Here is a 12,876-nt window from a genome sequence, read left to right on the forward strand (position 1 = left end):
GATGTAAGAGTTGAACCATTAAGAAGGCTGAGCGTTGAAGATTTGATGCTTTCGAACTGTGGTGCTGGAGAAGACTCTTGAGAGTCCCTTGGACTGCAAGGAGATCAAACCAGTCAATCCTAAAGGAAATAAACAATAAATACTCACTGGAAGCACTGATGCTGAAGCTGAAGCTCCAACACTTTGGCCACCTGATGGAAAGAGCCGCCTCATTGGAAAAGACCCTGATTGCTGGGAATGATTGAAGGCAGGGGGAGATGGGGATGACCGAGGATGAGATGGTTGGATGGCATCAGCAGCTCAACGGACATGAGTTTGAGCAAGTTCTGGGAGGAGATGAAGGACAGGGAATCCTGGCGTGCTGCACGGGGTCTCAAGGGGTCGGACACAACTCAATGATCGAACAAGTGCCACCTAGGAAGCCCCCTTCTTAAGATTTTGTTTATATCTTAATTGTTTTGTATATATGAAGGTAAAAACAAGGATGGGTAGAGATATTTGAAAGTTTGAGAATACATCAATCAGAAAGAGTTATCTGAAATTTAAGTCTCACAAATAAGCAGAAAATGCTAATCCTTTGAGCAGTAATAAGAACAAAGTCAATAAATTGAAATTTATAGTACAAGACAAGGAAGAGCTCCTGGCTATATAACTTTGGTTTTGTAAAGTAGTTAACATCTCTGAGCTTGTTTCCCAATCTGTGAAATGAGGACACCTGCTAGTTAGGTAAGACGCATGGGAGGTGGAAGCTCAGAGAAGTCAGTTTTCTTATCCTAATCCAGGGTTTCTTAACTAGCAATACTGACATTCAGCCCAGATCATTGTTTGTTGTGGGGAGCTGTTCTGTATACCGTTAAACATTTAGCAGCGTCCCTGATTTCTACCCGCATCACTCTCTATCATCATGTGAGACGCCAGTAACACTTCTCTCCCAGACTCAAGGTTGAAAATGACCACCCATTGTCAGCTGCCTTCTGGGAGGCAAAGTCGCTGCAGCTGAGAGTCACTGTCCTAACCACCGTGTTCATCCAAAAAGGGTTTGAGCGAGAAATAAAACGTAGTCTTAGAGTAGAATGCAGGGGCCCCACCTCACAGAGGCAGGATCTGTGACTCAGAAAACTGCGGATGAGGAGCTTCGAGCCTCCAGCGAAGTCCTAATCAATGAACGAATTTACTCTGAAGGAAAGGTGCAACAAGGGGCAAACGAGAGGGCAAGGCGCTGAGAGTGTTGTCTCCGAATCAAAGATACACACCCTAGTTACCACTTACAGTGCTTAGCTGATTCCGAGGCAAAATCATTTTCCAGTTAAACCGAGACACCGAGGTTGTCGTGGGAGCCTGACAAGCGAGGAGGCGCGGACCGAGATGAGGATTCCGGCGCGCCGGCCGGGTGGACTCCGGAGAAATCGCCCCCGCCCCACGTGCTGACGTGAGCCCCAGGTCCCGCCTCCACTCCGCCCCGCCCTCCGGGTCTCGCCCCCGCCCCTTCCGCAGCCACCTCCCCCTGCCCTGCTCGCGGCCCTGCGTAAGCGGGCAGGGGCGGGCTGGAGGCGTTGGTGCTGCCACGTCTTGGCCGCTGCGAGCGCAGCGGCCGCGGTGCAGCGGGTTGTAGCGCGGGAGGCGGGAAGAGGTGGGGCTGGCTCTGAAGCCGGATCCGGATCCAGTGCAGTGTATCCTGGTGAGTGAGAATCCGTCGAGCCTGGAGAGGAGCGCAGACTGCGTACCTCTACGGGTGAGAGGGTCTGGGGGTCGGGGAGAGAGAGCGGGTACGGAGCGGATGCCCTGAGTGCCGGGTTGGGCCTGCCTTCAGGTTTATCAAACAGGTGTGACTGCTACCCCGGGGCGAGGCGAGCTAGGCCCGGCGAGGGTCGGGGGCAGATTCCGTTCGGGGATCCAGGCATTTAATCTTCGCCAGCTGGGTGCACATGGGGGCGTAGAGGGCAGTTTGGAGCAAGTTGAGCGGACGCACGCCTGGAGCAGAGGTTAGGGATGGTGGCCAGTGGTCTAGCCATGCAGGAGGTGGCCTTAGCAAGGCAGGAGCAGAGACTAGGGTGAAATTGACTTCTTTCGGCAGCTTTAACGTGGGGGATTGAGACAGCTGTTCAGTCTCTGCCGCCTTCGGCTTTTTGAAATGGGCACGAACGCCGTTGGCCGCCCTGTTCCCCCGTTCCCTTCGGAGGAGCACCACACGGCGGTCAGGAGCCGCTTGAGGACCTGATTCTGCTCCGAAGATCACCTCCTGCACTGATTAAATTGGGGTTTCACTGTAGGAAAGACAGACATCCTTTGTCTCTTCCGGGGGCTTCTACCCTCTAGAGACACTAGGTATTGTGACTTCTCTTACAGGAGCTAACATTTATGTAAATCAACTCCTAAAGTGCCATACAGAATTGAAGGGCGACTAGTTTTGTTAGGATATACACTCGAGAATGAATTCTAGAATGGATCTCAGGAAATCATTTAGGTCAGTTTCATTAGGCAGGATTCACTGACATTTTTTAGAATAGGGGAGAAAAAAAATAGAATAGGGGAGGTAGCTCCCAGTCTGGCATGATGATGTAAGGATTGGCCTCTACTAAGTATGGTACTGTAGGGCAAGAACGACATAGGAGGATTTAAGATTCACTCATTGGCTATTACCCTGAGGTCAAGTCCCAAAAGCTCCACGTGCTCTAGCATGCTCAAGGATAGACTGGGAATAATGCCTAAATTATAGGGATCAAACTATCAAGAAGTTTTAAAATTCTCCACTGAAATGTAATTGCATAATTTAATATAGCCAAGCCTATTAAAATCATCAATGAATGTTCTTAGGTTCAAACAAAATTCAAATTACTGAAATTGTTATGAAATGTATGTAGACTAACCCCAAAGTCTCAAACAGCACAAGGTCCCCCTTCCTGCTTTAACTGTGTACTAAAGTAATACAGTAATGCTCGAAGAGCTCATGAGATATAAAGACAAGTTTAGATTTAACCTTACATTGTTTTTTCAAAATTTTATATCAACTTCTGAAATCTTCATTCCCAGTATCTATTACTTCTTGCTCTCAGTTGCTTGTTCCTAGTAGCAGCTCATCCCCTTGTTGTATAGCCCAGTAAAGACAGCGAGAAACCTGTTGAAATTGTGTCCAAAGAACGGTCAACCAACTGATGTGATCTTAGTGAAAATGAATTTGCTGTATGGTTTTTGTGATATCACTTGTGGCAGTTTGGCAATCTTTTTTTCTTCTGGATTTTCTGAATGACCTCCAGATAAGTCTTATACCATTCGTTATTCATTCACTAGGCATTTATTGTGCTAAGCTTAGGCATTAGGGCCTTTAAATGCATGCTTAGTAGTTAAACAGAAAAGGTTCTTGAGAAATACTTAACGGTTAGGGTTCAGTTTTAAAAATTAATCTAAAATCTTCAGAGTAAGACCCCCATGAGGGAATTCCCTGGCAGTCCAGCAGTTAAAACTTGATGCTTTCATTGACGTAGACCTGGGTTCGATCCCTGGTTGGAGAGCTAAGATCCCACAAGCAGCACACCCCTCACCCCCACCCCTGGCCAAAAAACCCAAAACCCCAAATAAGACACCAGTGATAATGATGAAATTCAGCTTCAAATTCCTAATGTGGTACCTGGGGGTGCTTTAAGATGCTGAAAATTATATTTTGCAAACCAAATAAACTTAACAATTTTGCTGTTTTCTAATGTTTTGAAATTTAGTATCAAATCACATCTTACTTTAACTTGCTTATTAATTGGACACCAACAGAATTTTACTACATGGGGACATAATAAAATAAAAGAAGGTAACCTTAAGTGTGGCTCTGTTTTGTAAAATAGCTCATATAAACATTTTGATATTGATTGGGATAAGAATATGGATTCTTATTTCTGTCCAGAATGGTATTTTAACTAGCCTGAAATTCTTATTTTCCAAATACAGGTTTTAAGTGCTGCTTTGACTAAGTTTTGTGTGTGTGTTAGTCGCTCTGTCGTGTATGACCCTGCAACCCATGGACTGTAGCCCGCCAGGCTCCTCTGTCCATGGGATTCTCCAGGCAAGAATACTGGAGTGGATTGCCATTCCCTTCTCCAGAGGATCTTCCCAACCCAGGAATCGAACCGGGATCTCCTACACTGCCGGCGGCTTCTTTACCAACTAAGCTATCAGGGAAGCCCCTTCTTTCAGATTAGAGTACTCAAAAGCTTCAGGGACCCAATTATCTGGGACAAATACTAAAGTGCATGCACTAAAATTACTTATAAAAAAACCTGTTTCAAATGAACCATGGGTGTGTCCTCAGTCGCTTCAGACATGTCCAGTACTGTCCATGGGATTTTCCTGACAAGAATACTGGAGTGGGTTGCCATGCCCCCTCCAGAGTATCCTTCTGATCCAGGGATCAAACTCAAGTCTTCTCCATCTCCTGCTTTGCACGTGGATTCTTTACTGCTGAGCCATCGAGGAGTCCCCAAATAGACCATAAGCTGGTTAAATTTTATGAATGATTTAATCATCATAATTTCCTTTCCTTACTGTTCTTAGATCCAAGCATAGTGTTTAGAGCAAGTTTTTTCTTCCCTTCCAAGAATGTTTTCAGTTTAACATAAGCATAACCTTTTTGTAGCCGCTGTACCCAGCAGTATGACTCATGAATTAAAAGTGAAAAAACTTGAATATATAAAAAGTTAGAAAAGTTAACATGAACATATAAAAAATAAATTTTAAATTAGTAGCTAACTAAATTATATCGTGTTGAGCATGTAGTGTGCAAGGCACTGTTAGGTGTTTGTATACACTAAGACATTTCTTCAACAGTTTCATCTCCATTTTACAAATGAGGAAACAGTTTAATTTACATAGCCATGATCAGACAGTTGACATCTGAATATCAGGTCTGACTCTAGAGCTCATGGTCTTTCCTTGTCTAGGTTTCAATCTCGGCTTTGCTATTATGATTTTTGTGACCTTGGGCAAGTTACTTGTCTGCATTTCCTCATCAGTTAACATGGAGATAATCATCATTGGTAGTCTAGAATTGTTACAGTGAGTTAGTAATGTGTAAAGTTCTTTGAACAATGCCTGGCACATAGTAAGTGATGAACAAATAGTAACTTCTATTATTACACCACACCACCTTCCCAAAGCCTCTGCTAGATTGCAGCATTCCCTACATAGTTACATCAGGTTGTGCAATGTAATCTACCTTTATGGAAAAGTTAAAAATAGTTGCCCTTAGACATACTGTGATTTATGAAATAGAGAACATCTTGGAGTTGGGTTATTGGGGGAAGTTATTGTTATTAAGTGGACTTTATTTTTTTACTGTATTGCTTTGTTTTATGGTAGTATATTATGCATATACATAGATAGATTTGTCTTTAAATTCTTTGTTTCAAAAAACTAGAGGCAGGTATCAAATAGAATACAGTTGACCCTTAATAAGATGGGTTTGAACTTCAAGGATCCACTTACCCACAGATTTTTTTCAGTAGTATTACAGTACTACACATTTCAAAGTAAGTTGAATCTCCCATTACAGAACCAGAGATACGGACGGCGGAGTACAAGTTATATGTGAATTTTTCTACTAAGCGTTTTTGACAGCATGGAGGATTGGAACCCTAAACCCGTGCTGTTCAAGGATCAACTCTGGTTTCTTAAACTGGGTGTGGTGTTAGAAATGAAAGTTTAGTGTTACCAGAGAGCCTCCTAGTAATAGTTTGGAAGACTGTTTCCTCCAGCAACTCTCTTCTACAGAGGTGTGCACCACCCACCCCACCCTACCCCATTTCCACGCTTCATGTTTTTCATTCTAGCATTACAGCTTCCATTTAGTTTCAGTTTTATTAAGACTGCACCTAATAAGAACCTATTTCTGAATGTTCAAAAAAGAGATAAAAATACCATAATTGATCATTTTTCAATAGCATGAAAAACACAGGCTATTCTTAAAAAGTTGCTTAGATGCAGCTGAGCAACTTCTCGATTTTTAGAAAACCTGCCATGAAAACAAAATCCAATAGATACTTAGTGTGAATTTATCATAGCTGAGACCAAATATTCCAGTGAATGCAGAGAATCTTCTGTTCATGGTTCATATTTTTTAAGTTACATGCCCAGTAGTCTTCCTGGGCAGGTAAAACCAACAAATTATTCCTTAATCCAATAATGTTATTAAAAAAAAAAAAAAAAAAGGAAGTCGTTTAAAAGTCAGCTACTCAAAATGCTACGCTAGTAGCACTGGCCCATACAAAAAAATGTTTTAAAAGTCCTGTTAGAAAAAAGGAGTTTAAAAGTGTAACAACTTCTAAATTTAGTCATTTACTATATGATAGAATTTCTGAGTTTTCTACATAGCTCTAGCTGTGGCATTTGATGTTACATTCAGGATAGACTAAGTGTCTTGCATACCTGTTAAAGATTTTTCTAAGTGCTGTTTACTTTTATTAAGAAATTGACAATCTTGCCAATCCAAAATTGTCTATTAAATAAAATGCCTTAACATTTAAAATTTTGTTTTAGATCTTACTGCAAAGATGAAACCTGATGAAACTCCTATGTTTGACCCAAGTCTACTCAAAGAAGTGGACTGGAGTCAGAATACAGCTACATTTTCTCCAGCCATTTCCCCAACACATCCTGGAGAAGGTTTGGTTTTGAGGCCTCTTTGTACTGCTGATTTAAATAGAGGTATGGGCTCAGTTTACAAATACTAGTTAGACTCATCATTAGCATTGTTTTTTCCACATGTATGATGATGCTGATAATTTTTAAAAATATTTGACTTTCATATTACTTTTTTGTGCTTAAATTTTAAAGTGACTGAGAACTTAATTACAATGTGTATAGGCCAGATATTACTGTATTATACAGTACTGTATTACACCATTTCAAATGACTTATATACAACAGTGCTCCTTCCTAATTAAACAGTTAAAAGGGGGAAATTACCTTGTATAATGACACAAAAGTAAGAATCTTCTCTAAGAAGCTGGATGGAGAATGAGAACGAAGATAATTTGCCTCAGATAGTTGAAAAAGGTTTTGTCTACATGTATTCCTTTTTTTAATATCTATAAATTCTCCAAAATAATATCCTTAAATTTCAGTAATCAAAAATCAACTTTTTACAGTTTCCTTTTTTGGCAGGAAATCTTAAATTATTTTGGTCAAATCAGTTTTTTGGTATATAAAAGTTAAGATTCCCAAAGTTCTATGCTGTTCATATTAACATCACATTAATCAGGAATCTTTAAAAAAAAAAAACGGTTGTCTCAACAGTGTTATATTTTACAAATAATATTTGGTCATAATGAGAATCTTGCATTTTTAAGTAAAATGAAAGCACATATGTGAGAAAATTTGACATTCCTTGCATTGAATCTACTGCAAATTACATTTACAACTGTATATGCTGGTTCTAGAAATACTGAGTCTTAAGGTCAGCACTATTCCAAATCTTATGAAGGCAAAAACACTGGTAAAATCTATTATTGTTTTCCATATTTATTATATAGAAAGAATGGGTTTGTTTAATCTTTTAAAATAATTTAAGAATGGTTCATTACAGAAAGTTTTGAAAAAATAATGCCCACCAGCTTGACACATTGCTTCTTTTAATATATATTTGCTCTTCTCATGACTTGAAATTTGTTTTTCAAAACTAGGTTTTTTTAAGGTACTAGGTCAGCTGACAGAGACTGGAGCTGTCAACCCAGAACAATTTATGAGTAAGTCCTACAGCCTTTTTTTCCTGAAGAAAAAGAAATAAAGGGAAACAAGATTTTATTTTTGTTTCAAGCTCTGTTCAGTGTCTACTTTTATTTTTGTTCAAATAGCTGAAAAATATTCAAATAACAAATTAGCTATTATTTAAGTGTTTAATGTGGCCAATCTATTCTAGAATCCAAAAGTAACTATTACTATGTTTTTACAAAATACCTGGCTATTTTTAGATAATTACTATAGCATAGAACCTGGGTGGCAGTTTTAGAGATTTTTATTATAGTATTTTCCTTTCACATAGGTTATTTCACAGAAATTTCGTCAAAAAATGTAATAAAAATATGTAAGGATAGAAACTCAGAGGGGTCAATTGACTTACCCAAAATCACAGGTAGTTGTTGGTAAGGAAAAAACTACAACCTTCCTGACTCCATCCAGTGCTCTAACACTGTGTTCCTATCTTCTTAATTTTCCTCAATAGGTAATTTTATTTTGTACTCTATATGACCCTCTTGAAATGAAGGTTATTATTTTCTGATTCTGTCTTCCTTCTTTCAATCTATTTCTTCCCATTTCAGACCCATTACTAGAATACAACTGTGGAAATAAAACAGTATGGTAATACTCTTGGGCTCATTTTTATTCCTAAATTCTTCTTTGTGGGAATATTAGATGAGAAATCATGTTATTTCATCAGTATAAGTCAGTTTGAGGGGAAGGTATTTATTCCATTTTTGCTCCTATTTGCTATGGGGCTTTGGGGAAATTACTGGGAAATGGAGACTTATTTTTTATCTATTTCACAGGATGTTTTCAAAGCCAACAAAAATGATGATTCTATTTCTAAAACAGGTCATGTAATCATGAAACACTTGGGATCACAAGAGGAAAACTGAAAACTACTTTGTCAGATTATAAAATAGCTGTTGTTAGTCTTCCTTTTTTCTGCTAGCAGATCTTTTAAATGTATGAACTATGTTGTAGTCAGTACTGACTACTGATGTTTCAAATACATGGTCATGCTTAATAAGTGACATTTTCTCTAGACACAAAGTTGTAAATTACTGTGGTAAAATAGCTTTAAATATTCATTAAATTATTTTGGCTAATTCTAGTATTTTTTGGGGGGGGAGCACCTAATAAAGTTTAATGTCTATATAACACTCTTTTCCAATTTCCACAGAATCTTTTGAACACATGAAGAAATCTGGGGATTACTATGTCACAGTTGTGGAAGATGTAACTTTAGGCCAGATAGTTGCTACAGCAACTCTGATAATAGAACATAAATTCATCCATTCCTGTGCTAAGGTATGTGTTCACATTAATGCTTATGAGTAAAATGGATATCAACTTCTAGTTTCCATCAGACAAGTCTGTTTTCCCACTGCTTTTTACTGCAAAATGAGAGAGCAGAATATTGCCTGGAATAGTTTTGCTTTCTAGAAATCACTTAGTCATTTTCCCATTCTCTTATGAGTTGTGAAACAGAAAATGTTATTAACATGAATTGTTTGCTAAAAATTGTTCTGTAAGGTGTTAGAATTGGTATAGATGTAGAGAAATCAAGTCAGCATTGTGGAATTTGGCAGTAATGTCTGGAATCACTAATGCTAATTTTTTTCAAAAATGATACTTGGAATGTACTACATTAACACAAATTCCCATCAGTTTCCCAGTGGTAAAGGGTTCAGAATAATGTTCTAATCATGACCCTTCTAATGCCTGTAGAGTTCCTTCACTCCTCATGATTCACATGAAATAGTAAAGAAAACAAGATCTAGATAACCCTGTGAGAATATGATAGAAACATTGGGAATGTATTCTGTGAGGTATGAATTTTGGTATGATTTCTGTACTAGAAATTAGTATACTGTATTGGTATGTCTGAAATAAATTGCTTTTAAGCAGGAATAGGATAATGGATGTAGTACCTTAATAACAAGATTACATTTTGGTGATGTGGATTCTGAGATTTGTTTTAAAATAACAGGATGGGATGGTTCAGGATATAGATGAATTAGGCCACAAATTGATTCACTGTATTATTTCCTCTATAATAGGTTAAAAAAAAATTGCAGTTTTTGAAGTTAAGGTTTATAAAACATTTATCAATGAATTCTTACCATCATTTGCTGATTTAACTAAAAACAAAACATACATGCTTAGTCTTTTAAACATTGTAAATATTTTCAGAGAGGACGAGTTGAAGATGTTGTTGTTAGTGATGAATGCAGAGGAAAGCAGCTTGGCAAACTGTAAGTAGGCAGAAACAAGGTAACCCTGGATAAAGTAGCTACTCTGTTTCAGTTTACATTTGCTTGCCAAGATACTTGTTAAAAATGTTTTCCTGTTTGAAGTTTAAGTGTAATTAATTATGAACCCATTCTCACTCTATAGCTTGGACTGAATTTAAGGAAAAGTATTTTTATATATAATTTTTACCATAAAGTTTGAAATTGGAACTGTACTGTTAAAGCAGCAAACACCTTAAAGTTATTAACTTTTAGTAGTAATACTTTTTCATATTACTAGGAAGAAGAAACTTTTGGTGAGTCAAGTAATTTGTCTATCACATTTAAAAACAAAGGACATGTTCTCAGTCATGAGTTTTAGAACCATATACTGAACCGGCCTTCACTGTATAATCCTCTATACATTTATCAAAGTCTCTTAATTAAAAGTTTCATAGGTTAGAATTTGCTTTTTAATATTTTCTGAGTTTTAAGGAATTTACTCAGTAAATATTAAGCACATGTGCTAGATACTATTCAAAGTATTTGATACATATCAGTGAACAAAACAGACCAATTTCTAGTATTTCTAGTGCACGTTCACTTAGCCATACCTTTTATAATTGTGTAACTTCAAGCAAGAGGTTCCGTCTTCAGAATGATGAGGTTTTTTTCTATCTGGGCAACATGAGAAAATTCCTAGTTTTCTCTCCTTAAGGCAGTTAGAATCACATTTTTATACTTGGATTTTTTAAGGATTTATAAAGATATGTTTTTGTTTCCACTTCATATTAATTAGACTAAATCCATAGGTAACCTGATACATTCTTTCACAGATATTTAGGTAGCTTTAAAAATGATAAAGAACAAAGCAATTATTTACCCACTTTATGTGGGAATGCTGACTGAATGGTTTTAACTATTCAACACTGACTAAATAGTTTGAATAGAATTTAGATACAAAGACTAATTTTGGCCATATTTTTTAAAAGGTTTCCAGTCTTTGTGTTAACATTAATTTTAAAATCTACTTGTAAAAAGGGTTTGGGGTGAGTTTTCTGTTTATTAATAGACTAGAGATTAAAGTATATTTGGAACAAAGTAAAATGCTTTCGGTGATATAAATGCTTTATATATTTGTAACTTGAATTTTAAATGAATATAGTGGGAAAGGCCATGATATAAACCTATTTGTAATATAAACAAAGTTTTATAACATATTTACTCATATTGTTACTAATATCCACTTTTATTAACAAATGCTCTATGCCTCTCCCCCCAACCCTTTTTAAAATTGCAGGTTATTATCAACCCTTACTTTGCTAAGCAAGAAACTGAACTGTTATAAGATTACCCTGGAATGTATACCACAAAATGTTGGTTTCTATAAAAAGTTTGGATATACACTATCTGAAGAAAACTACATGTGTCAGAGGTTTCTAAAGTAAAATCTTTTAAGAAAGACATCTATCAAAGGAGCTGATGCAGCAAGGCTATACTCTCTTGAGTTAAAATATTTTGTTGCTGCAACCAGGTGACCTCCATAAATACTGGATTGGAAAAAACATGGTGATACAAGTATAATGACACTTAGATTACTTTGGGCTGGTGGGACATGCTGAGTTTAGATTACAAATAAAATTATTAAGGGGATGATTTTTAACCAAAGGAGTATATTTTTAACTTGAATCTTTTCTTGCATTGTATTTTTCTAAAGTTTGGCTTCATTTCTTAGTGGTCAGAGTATAGGTAGTAAGGAGTTATGTGTCTGCTATCTGTACTGCTCATTAAAAGAAAAAAAGCATACAGTGAATAAGATTGTTTCTTATCACATTCATAAAATTAATATTTTTGTTTCAAAGAAATATCTAAATACCACTTAAGGGTGTGTCATTTCACATGTTACATGAAATTGGATGTTAGATATAACTAAATGTAGTACAGTCCAACATTTGCCGATCCTAATACTATACTGGCAGACAACCTGGTGAGCCTTTAAAAGAAGCAGAAATGAAGATTAACTTATAAAATGTGACAATTTAAATATACATCTAAAAGTTGTTATAATTCTAATATAGCTGAAGTACTACCTGCCTTATATGTGAAATATAATAATTATTCATTTGTTTAAATATCTGAGAGAAATATAAGGTACTTTTTAACAGTGAGTTAGTAAATAAATCCTGGTATTATATATTTCTAACCTTATTTCTCATCTTTCCAAGGGGTGTCCAAAGCCTCTCTACTAACATTTTTATGAAAAATGGATTACAAAGTTGTGGAACAAATTTAAAATGTATCATACTACATTTATCACATTCTTAAAATGTTGATGGAAGCTTTTCTATTTAATGTGACTATAATGGTACTATTATTGTGGTCACTATCCTATTTTAATTTTTAAGTTGAAATAAGAATTAGATACTTCACTACTGGTTCTAATCTTCTGCATTCCATGTAACATTAAACCTGTTCATATGAATAATTTTGTTAGAATCCTAATGTTTTCTGTGCTTTTCTTGAGTTGTCTACTGAAATTATTAGGTCAAGTCAGGGTTAGTAAAATTTAATTTTGTGTACTCTTTGTAAAAGGAGCATAGAAAGTAAAAACACCTGTTTCTCATCCTGTTGACCCACACCTGCTTCAACCAGATTTCAGATTTCCCTCAATGCAGTAAAGCTAGTTAACTTTCTAAATAATAGAAATTCTTTACCAGTAGAGGGTGTGCTACTTACCTGCTGATGACCTAGGCAGATGAATTGGTGTGTCCCTAGTGAAAGCAACAAAACTAAATTTTGCTTTTAAGAAAAAGGAGCCCTATAACCTTGGTAACAGTAGCTTTATTAGGTATATCCTGGTAATTAAAAACCCATGTTAAAAAATAAACCTAATAGAAACTTCTCTGGTGGTCCAGTGGTT

General features: G+C 36.8%; 1 protein-coding gene across 3 annotated transcripts; it reads left to right on the top strand.

Annotated features, from left to right (window-relative positions):
- The first annotated feature begins 1,529 nt into the window (after positions 1 to 1,529).
- Positions 1,530 to 11,772, top strand: GNPNAT1 (glucosamine-phosphate N-acetyltransferase 1). 3 transcript variants are annotated; one of them, XM_065940230.1, is made up of 6 exons: positions 1,530 to 1,678; positions 6,520 to 6,687; positions 7,665 to 7,727; positions 8,906 to 9,033; positions 9,919 to 9,980; positions 11,257 to 11,772. In XM_065940230.1, exons 2-6 carry the CDS (start codon positions 6,534 to 6,536, stop codon positions 11,402 to 11,404), a joined length of 555 nt encoding a protein of 184 aa, XP_065796302.1. In that variant the 5' UTR covers positions 1,530 to 1,678; positions 6,520 to 6,533; the 3' UTR covers positions 11,405 to 11,772. The 3 variants fall into 3 exon arrangements, with proteins under 3 accessions (XP_065796302.1, XP_065796301.1, XP_065796303.1); XM_065940229.1 differs by having other exon boundaries at positions 1,613 to 1,732; XM_065940231.1 differs by lacking the exon at positions 1,530 to 1,678 and adding an exon at positions 1,804 to 1,823.
- The last annotated feature ends 1,104 nt before the right edge of the window (positions 11,773 to 12,876 follow it).

This window comes from Muntiacus reevesi, chromosome 7 (genome assembly GCF_963930625.1).
Source record: "Muntiacus reevesi chromosome 7, mMunRee1.1, whole genome shotgun sequence".
NCBI classification, from domain to species: domain Eukaryota; kingdom Metazoa; phylum Chordata; class Mammalia; order Artiodactyla; family Cervidae; genus Muntiacus; species Muntiacus reevesi.